The sequence below is a fragment of the Telopea speciosissima genome, chromosome 9, assembly GCF_018873765.1.
Source record: "Telopea speciosissima isolate NSW1024214 ecotype Mountain lineage chromosome 9, Tspe_v1, whole genome shotgun sequence".
In the NCBI taxonomy this organism is placed as follows: domain Eukaryota; kingdom Viridiplantae; phylum Streptophyta; class Magnoliopsida; order Proteales; family Proteaceae; genus Telopea; species Telopea speciosissima.
Genome location: NC_057924.1, coordinates 16,968,255 through 16,989,839, shown reverse-complemented (window position 1 = coordinate 16,989,839; position 21,585 = coordinate 16,968,255). Strand labels below are relative to the sequence as shown.

General features: G+C 40.5%; 1 protein-coding gene across 1 annotated transcript in view; it reads left to right on the top strand.

Annotated features, from left to right (window-relative positions):
• LOC122640903 (glycogen phosphorylase 1-like) overlaps positions 1-21,585 on the top strand; it is a 175,895-nt gene that overhangs the window by 86,537 nt on the left and 67,773 nt on the right. Inside the window, exon 19 of the mRNA XM_043834188.1 lies at positions 617-740. Within this exon, the coding sequence (XP_043690123.1) occupies positions 617-740 (124 nt within the window). The remainder of the gene's footprint in view (positions 1-616; positions 741-21,585) is intronic.

Here is a 21,585-nt window from a genome sequence, read left to right as displayed (position 1 = left end):
GAGCTGCTGTTTCATTTCAATCAGGTCGAGATACTCAAAATAGTTGAGATCTCGACCGAGATTTGGCGAGATTTAGTACTATGCTGTTAATTAGCTAAGATATTCCCCTTGGTTCCTTAGATTGATGAATATGTCCATCAAGATTGGAGGGTAGGCAAACGAAATTTTTGGTGTGCAATATATTAGAATCAGTGACATTCTCAGTTTCCTTTGCACCTATTTTCTGTGGTGGTTTGTCAAGATAATGAAGTGCACCAAGTTAAAATTGTTAGTGGACAGCAGAGGGACCTTGGACATTCATGTTTCTGTTTGAGACAATTTCTCACATGTGCAGTAATCAGCTTGTCATTTGTCTCATTCATATATTCGATGAATTAATGTCCTAGGTAATTGTCTTACTAAACTTACACTATATATTATATAGGCCTGTTTTCAATAAATAAATTGGATATGACATGTCTATTACTTTGATTCTATAATTGTCTGTTATGAATTGACAATATGTTTTTAGCTGAAAAAAGGCACCATACAATTCAGAAAAGGATATCATCATATGTGTTCTGTTAACTTTCCATTTGCCTCTTGTTGGTTTTAACATTTCTTAATTCTGATGCAGCACTGCTGGTCATGAGGCATCTGGGACTGGTAGCATGAAATTTTTGATGAATGGATGTTTACTTTTAGCTACTGCTGATGGGTCTACTGTTGAAATCATTGAAGAAATAGGAGAAGAGAACATGGTGAGTTCCATCTTAATGGGGCTTCCAAGGATAAGACTGTAGTTGGACTGTGGTTAGATCATTCTCTAAATGAATTTTCTTTATTATAATGTGTTTCTTTTCCGCATGTCTTGGAGTACAATGCTATAGTGTAGGAGTTGAACTTCATTGTATCTGCCACTGAATTACATTGTCCATAGTATCCATACTAATTATTCTGGAACTAAATACCTCAAATACAAGTCAACTGGCAAATGTGACTGTATATACTATATAGTAATCCTACAATAAGTCATGGTAGGTGGAAGAGACTGGGTGTGGTTATGTTGAACCTGAATTTTGGTGACTACTATGATTGGAAATCATGTCCCAATTGAAATTCTAGTAATCATCAGGACAACATACCGTTGAGAATTCTGGCCAATTTTCATCCTTGTACCAATAGCTGTTGAAAGATTACAATTGGTGCTCAGTTTTATGAAGTGTCTACCATTTCAATCTCTGAAATTTTGAACACTGGATTTTTATTTAGAAAAAATAATATGCCAGTCAGAAGGAAATCCAAGTGATCATGAGAGAACATTAAATTTGTTTTGATCAATTACTAGGGAAGAATCTTGAAAAATTTGTCATAAAACTTTTTTCATTCTGCATAAACTATTTTAAGATTTTTTTTTGGAGGGGAGGGTTTGAATGGAAAATTGTTAGAACTGTTAGAAATGTAGGGGTATTTTGGACCCTCTTTCGTTTCTTTTATTTTTTCGGTTATGTGGGCTTTAGTCCCACATTGCTTATTTGTATTGCTGTCCTCTATTCTCAAGGATATAAATAAAGAGCTTCGGGTGATCATTAATCATCCAAGCCTTACTTTAATTCTAAATCTGTTAACATGGCATCAGAGCAGGTTTTGAATTAGGGTCCTCTACCTTCTATTTTCTGCTCCTTCTTTCTCTTCTCTCTCTCTCTCTCTCTCGATCTCCTCTTCTCTTCTCTCTTTTCTTCTTTTGTTTTCTATTCTTCAATAGGGTAGCACTGATGAGGTGATCCATAGATCTAGCTGCTGCCCTTTCTCACCTCATTCCATGGTTAAATAAGTTTTTCGATATCAACAACACCTTGGCTGCGATATTTGAAGATTCCCATTTTTGATTGATTTCACCTCAACTATAAGGAACCAATCTCCCTTATTGAAGATCAAGAACTGCAGTAGGTTCCTTTGTTGAAGTTTTTTTCTATCTCAGATCTGCCTTGAAAACCCCTTAGATTGATTTCTCCAAAAACAGGGTTTTTTTCAAAACCTTGACAAATATCGATCTAGGGGCTGCTGTCCTCTGTTGGGGCTGATATTTGGAGGGGTGCTCAGTCTATTTGAGACCCACACTCGAGCCAAGTTTCAGCTCAGTCCAGTGTTTTTTCTGCAGGTTTCTCTCCCTACATCGATCTCAACAAAATCAGGGTTTTTTTTCAAAACCCTGAAAAAATCGATCTCAGGGTTTTGAGCCTCTGTTGGTGCTGATTTTTTAAAGGCTGGTTCTCCACTTATAAAGACATATCTGCCCCAAATTTGAGCCTCTACAATTCAGTTTTTGGGCCTATTCTTCCCTATATCGATTTCAGCCTAACAGGGTTTTTTTCAAAACCCTGAAAAAATTGATCTAGGGGCTACACTTGTCTGCTGCTGCTGATTTTTGGAGACACATTTTGTGACATTGAAAGGGGATTCTCCTCCAATTTTCAGCCATTAATTTGAAGGATTTATTGGGTTTCTTGTCACCATAACCCTCCTTTGTGATTTGGTTTTTATTTGCTGCATTATGGGCGACTCTGAAGTCTCTACTGGCACCTCTGCTGCTGATGGGCTTGGTAGGAATGACAACCGTGATCTACTCCCTAATCCTATCAAACTGGATGGGAGCAATTATTTGATCTGGTCCCATTTGGCTTACTTTGCGATTACTGGCCGTGGGCTTAGTGGCCATATTGATGGTACTATCACCATGCCGACTGCTCCTGGTACTCTCTTGACCAGATGGATCTCCAACAATGGTATACTTATATTCTATTTGATTGACTCAATGCAATCTGACCTTGCCAATGGTTTTCTTCTCCTTGATACAGCCCATCAGATTTGGTCGGCTTGCAAGGAGACATATGGCCAGCTTGGTAATGATGCACAGGTGTATGAACTTCGCAAGAAGTCCAATAATACTACTCAGGTGGAGTTATCTGTCTCCAAATATTATGCTACTTTGCGCAGTCTCTGGCAGCAACTGGACAATTTTTCTGATTACCATCCCACTACAGGTCTACAGCTGCTGATATCACTGCATATAAGAAGCATCTGGACAAAACCAAGGTGTATGATTTTTTGGCTGGTTTGAACATGGAGTATGACCAGATTCGTGTTCAAGTATTGGGTATTTCCCCTTTTCCCACACTTGAACAATCATATGCTTTGGTCTCCTCTGAAGAGAACTGTCGGGCTGCTATGCTTCATCCTCCTGTTACTGACAGATCAGCCCTCCAGTCTGCTGCCCAGGCTACCCCTGCACCTGTCAGACATGCTTCTCTTGGTGATTCTACTACAGGGAATGTTACTTGTGAGCATTGTCACTAGCCTTACCACACCAAGGAAATGTGTTGGAAGCTTCACGGGAAACCAGCTGACTTTGAGGCTAAACGGGTTGCTAAGAAGAAGACCAAAAATAAGGCAAACCACTCTGAATCTGTTCCTACAGCCCCGACTACCAACACTGGTCTATCCCAGGATGATCTACAGGCTTTCCTACGACTGATAAGGTCTTCCACTGCTGCTGCCTCTACTACATCAGCACCTACCACCTCTTCTGCTCCTTCAGGTACATACTTTGCCCGGTCAGGTATTCCATTTGGTGGTCATTGTGCTTCTGTAGCTTCCCATCCTTGGATCATCGATTCTGGGGCTACGGATCACATGACCGGTTCCTCTAGCCTGTTCCATCGGTATTCTCCCACTTCTGGGAAAGACAAGGTTAAAGTGGCTAATTGTTTCCTTTCCTCCATATCTGGAAAAGGAATCATCAACTGCACTTCCTCCCATACTTTGTCTTCGGTTTTGCATATTCCTAATTTTACTACTAACCTTCTTTCCATTAGTAGTCAGTCTTGTGATCTTAACTGTAAAGTGATTTATTTTCCTCTAGCCTCTGGGAAGACGATTGGATTGGGTAAAGTGCATGGTAGCTTGTACCTGCTTGTTGATGGTCGTCTCACTCCACCTCCATTACCATCTCCACATCAGAACTCCTTAGTCTCTTCTGAAGTTTACCAGTGGCACTCTAGATTAGGTCATCCTCCATTAGGAATATTAGCATCTTTATTTCCTACTTTAGTCAAACCATGTGGTAAGACCGATTTTTATGTGAGGCTTGTGTACTGGGCAAACAGACACGTTCTACTTATTCGATTTTCAATAAAAGGAGTTCTTCATTTTTTCACTTGGTACATTCTGATGTTTGGGGCCCTAGTCGTAAAGCTTCCCTTTCTGGTCATCGTTAGTTTGTTTCTTTTATTGATAGTCATTCTAGGCATACATGGGTTTATCTTATGCACACAAAGAGTCAAGTTTTTTCCTGTTTTCAGCATTTTCATAAAATGATCCAAACTCAGTTCCAGGCTAATCTCAAGGTTTTGAGAAGTGATAATGGCACCGAGTATAAGGAAAACCAATTTCAGAAGTATTTGGCTGATAATGGGATTATTCACCAGACTAGTTGTATCGATACCCCAGCCCAAAATGGTGCGGCTGAAAGGAAGAACCGACATTTGTCGGAAGTGACCAGGGTATTGATGTTTTCGCGCCATGTTCCCTCCCAAAATTGGGGGGATGCTATCCTCACTACAATCTATCTCATTAATCGGTTGCTTTCTCGTGTTCTTAACTCCCGCAGTCCGGCCGAACTTTACATGGGAACTCCACCTTTGTGCTTCCTCCCAAGGTGTTTGGTTGTGTGTGCTATGCCAGAGACACGAAATCTCAAGGTAAACTTCACCTTATGGGTTGCAGTGTGTTTTCTTGGGTTACTCTCCAACCCAGAAAAGTTATAAGTGTTACCATCCCCCTTCCCGTCGTACTCTGGTCAGTATGGATGTCATTTTGCATGAAAGTCTTTCCTACTGTCCATCCCCACATCTTCAGGGGGAGAATTCTGGATCTAGAAAGGATGTGTTTGTGTTTCCTCCCCTTGAGGCTCCTCCTCTTCCATCTACTTTGGAGCCTATTGTGGTTGCTAACCCAGCCTCCTTTGGAGCCTATTTTGGCTGCTGTCCAGCCTTCTTTGGAGCCCACTTTGGCTATTGCCCCGTCTCCTTTGGCTGCTGTCACTTCTTCCGCAGGGATCCCTTTACAAGGGGAGCATGTAGAAAATAATGATGGTCATGTTCCTAGTCAGGGGGAGTTGACTCCAATCCAGAAGACCATCAGTGAATTTCAAAAGAGAAGTGACAACTCGAATGTTATCACCTACCAAAAGAGATGCTCCAAAAGAGGGCAGCATCAATCCATTGTGGCACCAATGCTTATCCAATAGTCGGCTCAGGATCCAGATCCTCATCCTCCTCCTCTTGGTGAGACTTCTCCTTCCAAACTACCGATTGCCCATCGCAAAGGTGTTAGGACTTGCACCTTGCATCCCATTTCTCGCTTTGTTTCTTATAGTTCTCTTTCTCCGTCTTTTCGTGCATTTGTGTCTTCTCTTTCTTCTGTTTCTGTTCCTAAAAATTGGCAGGAAGCTTATGCAGATATAACGTGGAAGGCAGCTATATTGGAAGAAATGAGAGCCTTGAAAAAAAATAATACTTGGGATCTTGTAGATCTTCCTCCGAGGAAAAAACCAGTGGGATGTAAATGGGTGTTTGTGGTCAAACAGAAGGTTGATGGCACTGTGGATCGATATAAGGCACGTCTCGTTGCAAAAGGCTTTACTCAGATATATAGGATTGACTACCAGGAGGCCTTTGCTCCTGTTGCAAAGTTGAATACAGTTCGGGTATTGCTATCTTGTGCAGTCAATCTTAGATGGGATCTACAACAGCTGGATGTGAAAAATGCCTTCCTAAATGGAGAACTGGGTGAGGAGGTGTACATGGATATTCCACTAGGTTTTTCTTGTGAAAGTAATCAAGGTAAAGTGTGCAAATTGAAGCGAGTATTTTATGGGCTGAAGCAGTCACCTAGAGCCAGGTTTGGTCGGTTTCACAAGGCTATGATTTTTGTGGGCTATAAGCAGAGTAATGATGATCACTCTCTCTTTATAAAGAGGGCTGGAATAAACCTCACTGTTCTTATAGTCTATGTGGATGACATTGTGGTTATTGGCAACGATGGTGATGAGGTCAACCGGTTGAAGAAGTTTCTTGGGTAGGAGTTTGAGATTAAAGATATAGGGAAGCCACGGTACTTCCTAGGGATTGAGGTTGCCAGGTCTTCTAAAGACATCTTTCTCTCCCAAAGGAAGTATGTCCTAGACTTGTTGTCTGAAACTGGTTTGTTAGGATGTCACCCTTCAAATACTCCTATAGAAGCTATTGTTCGTCTCAAAGAAAAGGAGGGTGAACCTGTTGATAAAGGCCGGTACCAAATACTAGTGGGGAAGCTGATTTATCTCTCACACACACGTCCAAACATTGTTGTTGCTGTGAGTACTGTGAGTCAGTTTATGCATGACCCCTATTCTTCTCATATGAAGGCTGTCCTTCGGATTCTTCACTACTTGAATCAGCTCCTGGAAAAGGCATTCTTCTGTCTCCTCATAATCTCTGGGTATTGTTTTTTTGTAGGGGGCAATCTTGTCACTTGGTGTAGTAAGGAGAAGCAGAGTTTCGTGCTATGGCACAAGGCATTTGTGAGTTACTTTTGCCGAAAGGCTTGCTACAAGACCTTGTTATTTCTGTTCATCTTCCTATGATGTTGTACTGTGACAACAAAGTTGCAATCAGCATTGCTCATAATCCAATACAGCATGATCGCACCAAGCATGTTGAAGTGGACAGACATTTTTTCAAGGAGAAGTTGGAAGACAGATTGCTTTGTGTTCCATTTGTGAAGTCTACTGATCAGGTTGCTGATATTTTCACCAAGGGATTGTCTGGGAAATTGTTCCATCCTAATCTAGTCAAGTTGGGCATGATTGACATATTTACTCTAGCTTAAGGGGGAGTGTTAGAACTGTTAGAACCTTAGGGGTATTTTGGACCCTCTTTTGTTTCTTTTATGTTTTCTGTTATGTGGGCTTTAGTCCCACATTGCTTATTTGTATTGCTGTCCTCTATTCTCAAGGATATAAATAAAGAACTTGGGGTGATCATTAATCATCCAAGCCTTACTCTAATTCTAAATCTGTTAACAAAAATTAATTAAGAAAAAGAGTAAAGTACATCAACGAAGCCTATAGGCAAGACTAGGGGGACCCCGAACAAAGCAACAAAACAGCTAATAAGGATGATACATCAAAACCTGGGGAGGGGAGGAGAAACAACAATTAACGGATGGTAAATCCAAAAACATCGGGGATGGGGAAAACAAGTAATCGAAGGGTGATACATAAAAAAAGGGGGTTGGGAAGAAACAACGATGAAAGGATATAACAAACAAACTCAGCCTTATCCCAACTTAATGGGGTCGGCTACATGGATCCAAAAAAAACAAAGTATGGAAAACATAGTTTTAGCCAAAAAAGGAAAGAAAATATGGGAAAGGAGAGATGGGGAAAGAGATGAGAGATGAAAAAGAAAAAGGACAAAAGAAAAATGGGAAATAAATAGAAAAATGAACGATGAAAGATGAAAGATAGTAAGAGGAAAGAGGCATAGCCCTACCCGTTAGGAGAATCTCAGCTAAATGGGGTCTGCGACATGGATCCTTGACCTCCAGTTGGCTCTGTCTGAGGTATACTTGGAACAAGCCCTAGCCTAGGCATGTCCTTCCTCACCACTTCTCCTATGGTCATTTTAGGTCTGCCTCTAGCTCTTTTAGCTCCTTCATTCGGAATCATATCACTCCTCCTTACTGGGGCTTCACTAGGCCTCCGTTGAATATGACCATACCACCTTAAACAACGATAAAAGGATGATACATCAAAAAGCTGGAGATGGGGGAGAATAAGAGGAAGATCCCAACAATTGGAAGATGCCTATTTCTTAAAGTGTCTAGCCTCGCAGAACGAATAGGAAGAAGTCTATTTTTGATGTCAAACGAAATAGCTTCCCAAATCTGTTGTATAGTACACAACGAGGGGGTTCATCTTCTTTTATTTCTTTCCGGACAAATATGATGAATCACAGTACTAAAAGCAAGCTTACCAATACAATCAGAAATTAACTTACCACTGAAATTTTTTGTTAACAAAACAGAATTTAAAGAATGGCTAGAATGATCAATATGATCACTCAACCTCTTAATTTATAACTTTCAATAAGAGGGCAGAATTACAATAATATCCCTATATAGCCGACTATGATAGCTATAAGGAAATAAAAAGAGAAAAATACCAGAAATACCCTTATATTATCGGGTTACATAACTCAACACTCCCCCTCAAGTTGGAGCATACATATCACACATACCCAACTTGAGTAGACTAGGATGAAACAACTTTCCACTTAGCCCTTTGGTGAAGACATCAGCAAGTTGATCTCCGGACTTCACAAAGGGCATACAAATCTGCGCACTCTCTAACTTCTCCTTGATGAAGTGTCTGTCAATCTCCACATGCTTGGTACAGTCATGCTGCACTGGATTGCGGTTTTATTGTCACAGTACTACATCATTGGACGATGGACAGAACTACTAATATCTTGGAGCAAACTCTACAACCACAGTAACTCACAAATGCCCTAGGCCAGAGCACAGAATTCGGCTTCAGCATTGGATCTTGCCACAACATTTTGTTTTTTACTCCGCCACGTGACAAGATTTCCTCCAAAAAAAGTACAATAGCCTGAAGTGGATTTCCTGTTAGGATTACCACCCCAGTTAGCATCTATGTAAGCCTCAATGCGAAGATGATAATGCGGAGACAGAAGGATCCCTTTTCCTGAAGCTGACTTCAAGTAATGGAGAATACGAAGGACAGCAGTCATGTCAGTGGAGTAGGGATCATGTATGAACAGGCTGTCTAAGTTTACTGTAACAGCAATATTTGGTTTGGTGTAGGAGAGATAAATCAATTTGCCCACCAATCGTTGATATCTACCCTTATCAACCGGATCACCATCCTTCTCTTGCAGACGAATAGTAGCTTCCAAAGGAGTGTCATAAGGATGACAACCTAACAAACCAGTCTCTGAAAGTAAGTGTAGAACATACTTCCTTTGGGAGAATGGGCAACTTCAATCCCAAGAAAGTACCTGAGTTGTCCTAGATCTTTTATTTCAAGTCCTCGTCCTAAGAAAGTCTTTAGCTGAGAAACTTCATCTGCATCATTACCAGTCACAACTATGTCATCGACATTGACTATAAGAAGAGTGACCCTATCTCCATTTCGTTTGATGAATAGGGTATGATCAGTATTACTCTGTTTGTATCCTACAGAGATCATGGCTTTATGAAACCTGCCAAACCAAGTCCGAGGAGATTGCTTCAGCCCATATAATGCCCGCTTTAGCCTGCAAACCTTCCCATGAGTCTTGTCAGAAGAAAAACCTAGAGGAACTTCCATATAAACCTCCTCTTCCGGCTCTCCATGAAGGAATGTATTTTTTACATCCAATTGTTGCAAGGCCCAGCCAAGGTTGGCAGCATATGACAGTAAAACCCGAATAGTGTTCGACTTTGCAGCTAGGGCAAATGTCTCCTGGTAGTCAATCCTATAGGTCTAAGTAAAGCCCTTAGCCACAAGCCTAGCCTTATATCTGTCCATTGTTCCATCTGGCTTCTGTTTGACAACAAACACCCATTTACACTCTACTAGTTTCTTGCCCGAAGGAAGAACTACCAGCTCCCACGTCTCATTTTTTGATAAGGCTGTTATTTCTTCCATCATGGTTGCTTTCCACTTTGGATTTGCAATCGCCTCCTGCCATTTTTGAGGAATAGAAACAGAGGAAAGAGAGGATACAAATGCACGATAGGAAGGAGACAAAGCATCATAGGAAACAACATTGGAGATGGGATGTTGGCTACAAGAACTAACGCGTTTACGAACAGCAATAGGTAAGTCAAGAGAAGGATCCTTACCAGATAATGTAGCAGGGTTTGGATCTGGATCAAGTGCAGACGATTGTAGAAGTGGTAAGAGTGGTGGTGGTAGTCTCAACTTGCTCTGTGTGCTTCCGGGTATAGACCTTATCCACAGGAATCTGACTCACAGGTGTACGCTCCCCTTGAATAGGAACCATGGTAGGGACTGAAGTTGGAGGCTCTAGGGAAGAAGGCTCCCCCTGAATAGGAGCCGAAAGGATAGCAGACGCATCTCAAAACCTAGATCATGCTCCTTGTAGACACTGAAATTTTGAGGACCGAGGTATTTACACTCCCCCTGAAGAGGTGGCTGAGAATAATATGCCAAGGACTCATGGAAGACAATATCCATGGAAACAAAAGTACGCCGAGTGGGCGGATGATAACACTTGGAACCTTTCTAGGTTGCGGAGTAGCCCAAAAAAATACACCTAATGCTCCTTGGATCAAGTTTGCCATGAGGATGATGGTTGCGAGCATAACAAACACAACCAAAAAATTTTGGGGGGATCACAAAAGAAGAGGAACCTTGGAGGATGTCAACTGGGGCACTGCCATCCAGTACACTTGTAGGCATTCAGTTGATGAGATAGGCAGCGGTAAGAATGGCATTACTCCAGTATTGAGAGGGAACTTGCCATGTAAACATAATGGCCCGGGCCACTTCCAGGAGAGGCCGATTGTTTCTTTCAGCCACCCCATTCTGAGCCGGAGTGTCAACACAGCTGGTCTGGTGAACAATACCATTTTCAGCCAGATAATGTTGGAAGTGATCCTCCATGTATTCTCTTCCATTATCGCTCTACAGAACTTTCAAGGTGGCATTGAACTGAGTCTGAACCATGAAAGAGCCGAAAACAGTGGAAAACTTCACTCTTGTGCTGCATCATGTACACCCAGGTAGTACGAGTATAATAATCAATAAAGGACAAACCATCTATGACCAGAAATATAAGTACGACGGGCAGGGCCCCATGCATTAGAATGAACTAAAGCAAATGGAGAAACACTTATTTTATTTAATGAAGAATAACTGGTACGAGTCTGTTTGGCCAAAACATAGGCCTCACATAAAAATTCATTCGTTTTACAATCCTTGACCAAGTTGGGAAACAAAAAGGCTAAAGTTCTAAGGGAAGGGTGACCAAGCCGACAATGCCAGAGATGGAGAGCAGGTGAAGTGGCTGAATGTAACTGATGAGCCGAAGTAGAAGTTGAATGCAACTGAGAAGGCTGACCGGTGTCAAGTAAGTAGAGACCACCATGCACCTTACCACCCCCAATCGTGTGCCCTTTCTCCAGATCCTGTATGACACAATGAGAAGGGAAAAAGGTTATTTTGCAGTTCAAATCTTTGGTAAGACTACTAATAGAAAGAAGGTTAGTAGAAAAGGAGGGAACATGCAAAACAGAATTTAATGTAAGGGTAGGAGAGCAGCGAATGGAACCCTTTCCATTAATAGGAGAAAGGGAGCCATTAGCTACTCGAACACTATCTTTTCCAGAAGAAGGGGAATAATGGTGAAACACATGGGGGGAACCAGTCATGTGATCAGTAGCACCGGAGTCCATAATCCAAGGACTTGAGACAGCCGATGCACAAAGACTACCGACTGGAATATCTGAGGCAAAGTGAGAAGCAGGAAGGGCAGCAGGTGCTGATGCCGGAGTAGGTGCAGCGGAAGAGGCCTGTAGCATGCGACGGAAAGTCAGGAGTTCATCCTGAGTAAGCCCAATGTCAGATGTAGGGGCAGCAACAGTAGTGGTAGGAGAATCAGCAAGATTGGCCTTGGGTTTTGACTTCCCACGGCCCTTTTTCACTTCAAAGTCAGTAGGCTTCCCATGGAGCTTCCAACATTGAGCCTTAGTGTGATAAAGTTGTTGCAGTGTTCACACTTGACAGACTCTTTAAAAGCAGCAATACCACCATCAATAATGGAAATAGAATTAGCGCTGGAAATAGCTTGTAAGGCATAGCGATCAACTGTAGAGGAATGCAACATAGCAGCCTGACAAGTCTCCTCTGTATGAACCAAAGCAAAGGACTGCTCTAGTGTGGGAAAGGGAGAGTGGCTAGCACTTGCACTCGAATAGGGTCATACTCCACATTCTGACCTGCCAAAAAATCATATACACGTATTTTGTCGACGTGTTTGCGATAGGCAGCAAGATAAGTAGCAGTAGAAGGCTGATAGTCGGAGTAATGATCCAATTGCTGCCACAAGCTTTTGAGGGCAGCATAGTATTTAGAACAAACAGCTCTTGTTGAGTAGTTTCATGAGCCTTCTTACGAATCTCATACACCTGTGCATCATTCCCAATACGTCCATAAGTCTCTTTGGCAGCACTCCATATTTGATGGGCTGTTTCCAGAAGTAAAACATTGTCAAAGAGATCTGGTTGCATAGAATGGATCAAGTAGGACATCACCATAGCATCATTAGACATCCACTTATCTTGTAGAGAACCAGAATCAGCCGGCATTATGTTAGTCCCAAGAATATGGCCCGTAAGTCCACGGCCAGCTATGGTCAAATAGGTAGACCAAGACCACTTGAGATAGTTGGTGCCATCGAGTTTGATAGGAGCAGCAAGGGGAAGAAATTCTTTTCGAGGCAGTCCATCAAGCCCAGAGGAAGCTGAAGAAGAATCAGAGCTTGTCGTTGGAGCAAGCAATCAATGTAATGACCCAAACCCAGATACAGGTAAAGGTACAGCCCTCACGGGCGCTGATCAAAAGATCGCTAAATCCATGCGGAAACATTCAAAACAAATTATCAAATTCAAGTCTCAAACATAAAATATTCAAACAATAGCCTTAAATCCCAAAGACTCCTACTAGTGGCAGTCTAATGTTTGTCCAAACCAAAATCTCAAATTTCAATCTATCAGAGTTTACCTCTCAAACTACTCCCTTTTACATCCAGTTAATGAAATAAAATAGTGAATGAAAATGAATCAAATTACCCTTGAACTCTCCACCTGAAGCACTTCCATCTCAAACCTCTGTGATGTTAAAAATGGGGTGAGCTAAACAGTCCAGTAAGATAGAACATAGCAAGAGAACAACACATTAACAACAACCAAACAATCACGACAATTAAATCAAACTCTTTAGATTTTCTTAAAACAACACTATTCAATAAAGACACTTTTAGTTTTCTCAAAATAACACTTTCACAAAACACCTTAAATTACCACCACTCTGTATCATTCTAGCCGGCACTGAGGGAAACAGGCTGCCACTGCCCATAATATGAGAGGAACACGACCCCCTTACAGTCACTTACAATCACTTACGATCACTTGCGGTTGTCACTGTCACACCCCGGCCCGGTTAATAAGGGCCAAGTGTGGCGGGATATCTCTGACATCCAACCAATCCCCAAGGATCACAAGTGCAGTACCCTATTTACAATCATTGCTCACAAATACAATAATCAGAGGCAGCGAAAACAATTAAATAATAAAGGTAACATCAGTAGTAAGAGAAGTCTATGTGATATTGCATTTATATAACGGACAAAGCTTGTGATACTACTATACAGTTCTCAAAGGTACTACAGGGTAAAACTATACAAAAACTATATTATATCAATATAGAAATATTTATAAGCATAAAAGAGTGGGGAGATAGCCTGGACTGTCAGGCCAAGATCAGAAGATTGCGCAATCATCACATGCGCACGAAGTATCGTGCACTTCAAACTCCAGCGCCGCAAATCCATCATTAAAAGTAATTAAATCACCTGAAAAATAGGGATATCCACAGGGGTGAGCTCTCAACTGAGCCCAGTAAGGAAATGCATGCAAAGCACAACACAATAATTCATGATGAATGTGCTAATCTAGCATGCTCCTAACATGGATACTAAGTCTCATGTGGTATAAGTACTACTGTGGTAGATGCTAACCTCGAAGAGAACCCGCCAGGAAAGCATGACACAAGGCAGCTAACCCAACAGACCCCCAATGACCAACCGGAAAGCATGACACCAGGCAGCTCCAGACGTCGGTCACCCGAGCGAAACCATTCTACCACGGTGAGGACCCGCCAGGAAAGCATATCACCAGGCAGCTAACCCAACAGACCCTCAATGACCAACCCTACTGTTTATTCCCACAGCGGAGTACACACGCTAACATGGGACAGTGAATGGTACCCCGGCATACCCTTCGGCTGTACCACGGGTTGTCCAACACCTTACCCCCTGTTGGTAAGGGGCGTAGTACTGGGTTATGATATAACAGCCTAGCCCAGTGCAATCTATGCATGATAGCACATGTATGAATAGCTGAATTTAAATAGAACAGTATTTCTCCAGTAATAATCATCAGTAACAAGTAAATATCAGTGCAAATGCAACATGCCAATGCAACCCAATTCACATGCAGATTCTAATGCAGTAAATAAAAGCTAATAAACTATATGAACAGGATAATTTTGATGATGCATGACATGGCAATCAGAACAATAACAAATTAAAATGATAAACACTCCAAAATTAAAGTCAGAATTCCCTTACCTGAAGTTGCAGACTAGACTAAGTCAGTTACCCTTCAAAGATCCCAGCAATACAGGCAAGAATAGAGTATACAGCCCAACACAGTCCTAAAACATTAGAAAAGATCAAGTGTTAGGGTCAGAAGGCAGTCTAAGGTCTAACCAAGGGTCTAGGGGCATTTCTGTCCAAAAATATTGGACCGGATTCAGAGGGCAGAATTGGGGTCTTGTTCCTAATGGTCAGATCTTGACATGCATGGGCTTAATTTCATGGTTTCACCTAATTCTAAGGTGGGTCCATTTAATTGAGGGTCCAATTTCATGATTAATTCCAAAATTGAAAAATCAATTTGAGGGGTTTAACAAATTAACCCAAATTGATTATCAAGGGTTTGTTAATTGAGTAAATCAGCAGAGAATTGGGTTTCTAACCTGAAATTCTCAGGTCATAGTTACATCTAAACCATTCTTTGGTTCAAAACAAGGCTTAAATACTGAAATTAATTTAATAAACCTAAGATTTCTAAGCTTTAATGGCTGATTAGGGTTTAGGAGTTAATTAGGACTGAGATTAGAGAAGAACAAGATGGGGAACAGCAGAAATTAGGGGTTTTGGTTAATTTAATTCAAAATCATTAACCAATTTGAGAAATTGATCAAATTAACCTAATTCACTATGCTAGGGTTCATTAGGTTTCATGTTTCAGCTGTGATTTGAGGTACAGCAGAAATTATACCGCTTAATTCAAGATCTGATCCTCAATTGGGTCTAATTAAAAAGGTTAGGGATGGATCTTAGCTTATTAAACCAATAGGTTGAGCTTTAATGGAAGAATTTGTTATAAAGATCAATTAGGGATAGAGAAATTAGGAGAAGAAGATGGGTACAGCAGGAATTTCTGCTTACCTGAGTACAGCAATGAGAAGAGGTGAAGGCAGCCTTGATTTATGCAGCTAAGTTGTCACTGGAGGTCCCAAAACTTCAATTTCAGGTGTAGGAACCAAGCCCCATGCAAAGCCCTCACTTTCCCTTCTTCTTCTCCTCTTTTCTTCTCTTCTTTTTCTTCTCCTTAGGCTGGATCGATTTTCCTCTCTTTTGATTTTGTGAATTGTGAATAGTAAAGATAGATTGATATATATATATATATATATATATATATATATATATATATATATATATATATATATATATATGTAGTGGATTGACTAAGGGCTGTTTGGTTTTAATACAACCAAAATCAGTTTCCTAAAATTAATTCCTAAAACTAATTTTAACCAGAATTTCGTACTTATTACATTAATCTAACCATAGAGTGATGTCATATGACATCATGGCTAATCCTAATACGGGTAAATGTTAGGAACAGGATTCCCCACTGGGGATGTGGGTCCCATAGAGGTAAATTTACTAAAATACCCCTATAACTCTAAAAGGTCAGAACGATACCCTATAAAATACAAATAAATTGTACTTACAATGGGTTTAATTAATGGAGGGGTTCTACATGCTGTCCAGCTAGTAGATACGACACAGGTAGCTTAGGTGCAGGGTTCCATTGGGGTTCTCTGACTCTAGAAGGGCGAGGTAGTTGGCTGTTCGAAATGCCCTCTATAGACGAGTCATGAGATTAGTCGAAATTTCTTAATCGAGACAGTCCAACACATAGAGACTAACTTGGGCAATGAACCAGAACCTGAAACCACTCAAGTTCCGAAAGTTTAGTTTTTTTTTTTTTTTTTTTTTTTTTTTTTGCGGGTTTCACATTCCCCCCTCCTTAAAAGGAATTTTGTCCTCGAAATTGGCGTAGCTGGTCAGCTGAAAGGGTGAGGACATCCTTCTTGCAAGGAGAACCTGGCCATAACAATTGAGTATGATTACCTTAGGTCTGGTCTAGAAGATTTTAATATTGGTTTAGGCAATTTACCTAGTATATAGATATTCGAGATCATATTACAATTATATAGACAATACAATTATATGATAAACACACAAGTAAATTTAAGCTTAGTGGGAAGTTTGATGTGGTACATACCTAAGATGTTTATAAGAAGTTAGTTATACATATGATTGAAGTATTTAAGAGGAACCTAGAAAAAATTTTTTTTTTTTTTTTTTTAAATCATTAAAAGCTGTATTTCTAAGGCTAGCATAATGTAAGTTCAATTTTCGAATGGAATTATTAATTTAGAAGGAAAGGGTATATTAATAGTTGAATGGATTTTAAGTTTAACTAGATGTTGAAAGCAAAGTTGAAGAACTACAGAGGGTACCTAATTATTGAGGTGAAAATAAGTATGTTCCTTAATTGTTTTGGTATTTAGGTGTTAATGAAGATAACAGGTAACTTAAATAATTTCATTGTTGATTTGGAGGTTATTTAACGAATTTGATATTGAACGTTGGACTAAGAATGATTGCAGAGTTATTTCTATGTTTGTACTAGGAATGAGTTATCGTGACACGGCCATTAGTGAAGGAACGTAAACACCAACAGGACATAGGATCTAGGGGAGGGTATAGTGACTAAGTACTGTTTTACAGTATATGTATGGTAGGTGATCTATTTGGCTTTTTCTTCGTCGTTGACTACCACTTCTGATTCTTCAATGCCTAACTCAACTTTAGAATGAATTGGAATATTGATGGAATCCCTATTGTTCACTCCCAATAACGGAGGGGACATTCGGGGACCCATTACTCCACTCATATCTATTGTTGAGCAAAGTATTATTAAATCTTTCAGCTTCAGTCACAACTTTTCTATCAGTCTCACTTGGATATACCAACACCTATTATAAATTTCTCATAAACTTCAATCTCTAAGGTTGTTACTCACTCTCTCAAGCCTCAGGTCTGAAACTTCTCTTTCAATCATTCTTCGGTTACGGGTGAGCAATCAAATTAAATCTCACTACGTGCCTACAATCTTTCACTGTCCCTAAGGAATCTAGACACGAGTCAGGAAACATCTATTGGACAAGGTCAATGGCTGGACCTAAGCACCAAATAAATTTCTAAGTTCCGATAGGATTACTGACAAGTCCTAGGAATGGTACTCCTAAGAGGCATGTGAGGTCATAGGCTCATTAAGGGTACTCAGGATCACTCTCAGTATTTCATGTAAGGGTTCCAATGAGTTCTACGGATGACATCCCAAGGTAGTCCGGATCAAACACTGAGGTCACGAGAAAAGAAAAGACAACCTCCTCCTATTTGCTAGACTACATGACAATTGTTTTGGTGAGTCTCACGGAATAAATCAGTTATTTGAGAAATTCTAAACACTTAATAGTAGCATCGTGAGCATACGAGGGCAAGATTGGTGTTTCTTCTTCATTATCAGCACGCATTTCATAGTTCATTAAGTGTATGTTCGCATGAAGGAATCTTCTATTTATGTACTCATGTATAAGGGTATGTATGATAGATATATATATATATATATATATATATATATATTTTTTTTTATATATATTTTAATACCTGAATTCAACAGGCCAGACTCTTAAGTTTCTGCCCGGTCATATACAATTTCAAGTCTAGGTAGAGATGTCATCCCTTACCTCTTCCGCGCGTTCAAGGAAAAATTGTCATTCCTCAATTCTACAGATATCAGCCCATTCTATGTATTCTCGAAGGTGTTCAGGGGATGTGTGATCCATATCCTAAGAATACTATTATTATACACTTAATATTATCTAAATTATTTTCATTTACTTTCATTATAGTTTATTTTGTATTGGGAATTTGATTCAAGTGTTTTGGTTCACAATTTGGGACACATTTGGGTTCCTTTCTTCTTTTCTAAGTTCTTTCTTACTAATCTTCTTTTATCCAAAACTTTACTTCTAATTATATACTAGGCTGTGCGCACTAAGTGTTCGATAAAATGTCATAATCATCAAGCTTATTTGGAAGATTGCTTCCAAGAAGAAAAGCATCTGGGTTGACTGGATTTATTCGGGTCCTCTTCGAAATGACTCTATCTGGACGGCTTCCCCTTCCTCTGATGCTTCTTGGGTCTGGCGCAAAATTCTTGCTAGCCGACACCTTGTGCTACTGGTCATTCGGTCCCAGGTTGGTGATGGTCTCTCCACTTACCTTTGGCTGGACAATTGGCACCCTTTGGGGATTCTTCTCCATCAGGTCACTCCCCGCTCCATTTATGCCATGGGTCTTCACAGGCTATCTTTGATTGCTGATATTCTTGATCAGGATGGCTGGGCTCCCCCACCCTCTGGCAACTCTCTTAGCCTTATTTGGAGTGAGCTCCCCTCTATTCCAAGAAGGCCTACTGCCCGAGGAGATTGTGTTTTTGGATAACAAACAGATCTGGCCTCTTCTCTTCTAAGGAAGCTTGGAACTACATTCGTTTGAAAGGCCAGCTGGTACCTTGGTGCAAGGTTCTTTGGTTCAAGCATCACATTCCTCGCCACTGTTTTATAGCATGGAGGGTTTTCAACAACTGTCTCCCAACCTAGGCTTTTCTTCGAAGCCGCCAGATCCAAGTCTCTTCTGCTTGCTGCCTATGCTGGAACAATGCTGAAGACTTGAGTCATCTTTTCTTTGAGTGTCCTACCGCTGCTGCTATTTGGAAAGGCATCCTCCTCAAGTGATGGCCGGTCCGTAGAAGAATTCTCCCCTTCTCTAGAGAGTGGATTTGGATTGATATGACCTTCGCTGGCTCCTCTATTTGTGATGTGGTAGGGAGGTTGGCTTTCTGTGCCACTATCAACCATATTTGGATGGAGCATAATATCAGGAAATGGACCTCCAATTCTCGTCCTTACCAAAAGATTTGGGATTCCATTTCCTTTGAGATTAAAGCAAAGTTATCTCTTATCCCCCCTTCTAGTTGTTTAGACTCCCCAAGGAACAGACTCATTGTTGACTCCTAGGGCCTCTCTAATGTTTCTCTTGTTTCTTCAGCCTCTCCTAGCTAAGGCTTTGGCTGTTTGTGTTTTTCTTGCCCCTAGGGGCCCTCTGTAATTCTTTTCTTCTCTTCGGTAATGATATTATTTATTCACCCAAAAAAAAAAAAGATACAAAACTCAATCACCACACATAGGTTCCATCATCGCTAGGATTCACTTACACAATCACATGGCTCACTTGATCACTAATAAATCGCTATACATCAGCAAGTACAATGCAAATCACTATAGTTCAACATATCACTTTCAATGACAACATTCCACATAAAGCACAAGTCAAACATACCATATAAAACACAAGTCAAACATACCACACACTCATGTGATACACACTTACTATAATCGACTTACCTCAGTCTGGAAGTCTCCTACTTCAACTCTCTGTGTTCTAAGTACTCAAAAATAGTCACAACCTGCAAAATACCATTTTGTCCTCCATTAATACCTTATTCTAAGCACCAAACCAGTACATTATTTTCCCCCAAAAATCCTTTCTTAGATTGCCTAAATAAACTCCCAACATGCGTACCTACACGCTCCCTCAACAAGACTAGGTACAAATAGGACTAACTAGGTACTAAACCCCAAGTACAGTAGGTCACTCAACAGAACTGCAGCCCAAAACCACGGCATACCAGGAAGATGATTAAATCAAATCTGAAATGGGAAGAACGACTCAGTTTTAGGGTTAGACCAGGATTTTGACCTTTAAACAGAATGGTTTTCAATGTAGGGAAAAGCTAGAATTTTACTTTAAAACAGTATAGGTTTCAATACTGTAAAAATCAGGAATTACTTTTAAAACAGTGTAAGTTTCAATGCAGTTTTTTTTTTTTAACCCGAACTTCTCTGGGACCCGGGCCAGCCCCTAAGTTTTATTAAGTCAAGAAAGAATAAAGGATACAGCGGGGGACGTCCCGCCTTACCCCAGCCCAAAGCAAATCAGCTCACTAGAACAAAACCAGGCCCTAAGCTCTAAGGACTGGCAGGCCCTCTCTATCTTCCCGAACAATACATCAAAAATCGCCCAATGGTAAGTTGTCCGGCTGAAAGGTTATGGAACATCGCGAGGCACAAGCCCGCTTGGCCAACCAGTCAGCAGCCCTGTTACTCTCCCTGTAAGCAAAGGCCACAGTCGCTCTCGTCGCTTCAATCAGCTGGAGAGTTAAGTTTCAATGCAGTTAAAAATCAGGAATTAGCTTTAAATCAGAGAAGGTTCCAATGCAGTAAATTTAGAAATTAACTTTAAAATCAGAGAAGGTTCCAATGCAGCAAAATTTAGAAATTGCTTTAAAACAGTCTAGGTTCCTATGCAGCCAAACCAGAAATAACTTTAAAACAGAGTAGGTTCCAATGCAGCAAAGAAAATCAGGATTTATCCAAGTTTCGCTCCCATCAGAAGCGTTAGGCAAAACAACAAGACGGCGTAGATCACTTACTTGCCTTGAGCCCTTGACACTAGTGTGGAATGGGAAAAAAAAGACAGCAGCAACTGTTTCGTGACGGCAGTCCCTGTCCCTTCTCCCTTCTAATTCCACGACCTCTTCCTCCTCCCATTATCTTCCTACGATTCTCTCCTCTCTCGATTTCTTTCCCTTTTTTTTATAGTTCCTTCGCTCAATCCCCTTTTATTTATGTCTTTCTCTTTCTTTCCCTATCTCTCTCGGTTTCTCCCTCTTCCTCTCTCTCTCTCTTGCGAGATTCTCTCACTCTCTCCCTATCTCTCTCGGTTTCTCTCTCTCCATCTCTTGCTTTTATTCTCCCTCTCTCACATGATAATCTCTCATTCTCTCCCTATCTCTCTCGATTTCTTTCTCTCCCTCTCTCACACAGTATTTCTGCCTCCTCCCTTTTTTTATTTTTATTTTTATCCACTCCTATTTTATCTCTCCCTTCATATCTTTTCACGATTCTGAAGTTTCCTCCCTTTTACGGTTCATTTGGTAGGGTGGTGTCCACCATTTAACTTAAATCCAAAAATATATAAAAACTTAATTATAACACCTACCTCCCTGCAGCTTATAAGACTTAAACCTAGGACCTCTTAATAAATTAATATCTCAACCACTAGGCTAGATGCTCATTTGATTATTAAATTCCCAAATTAAATTTAAATAAAGAACTAAAACACTGTTTAATTCTTAAATATCATCGTCATTCAGTACTAGGTTACCTCTAGAATTAAATTCTAGACACAATATGTAACAAGG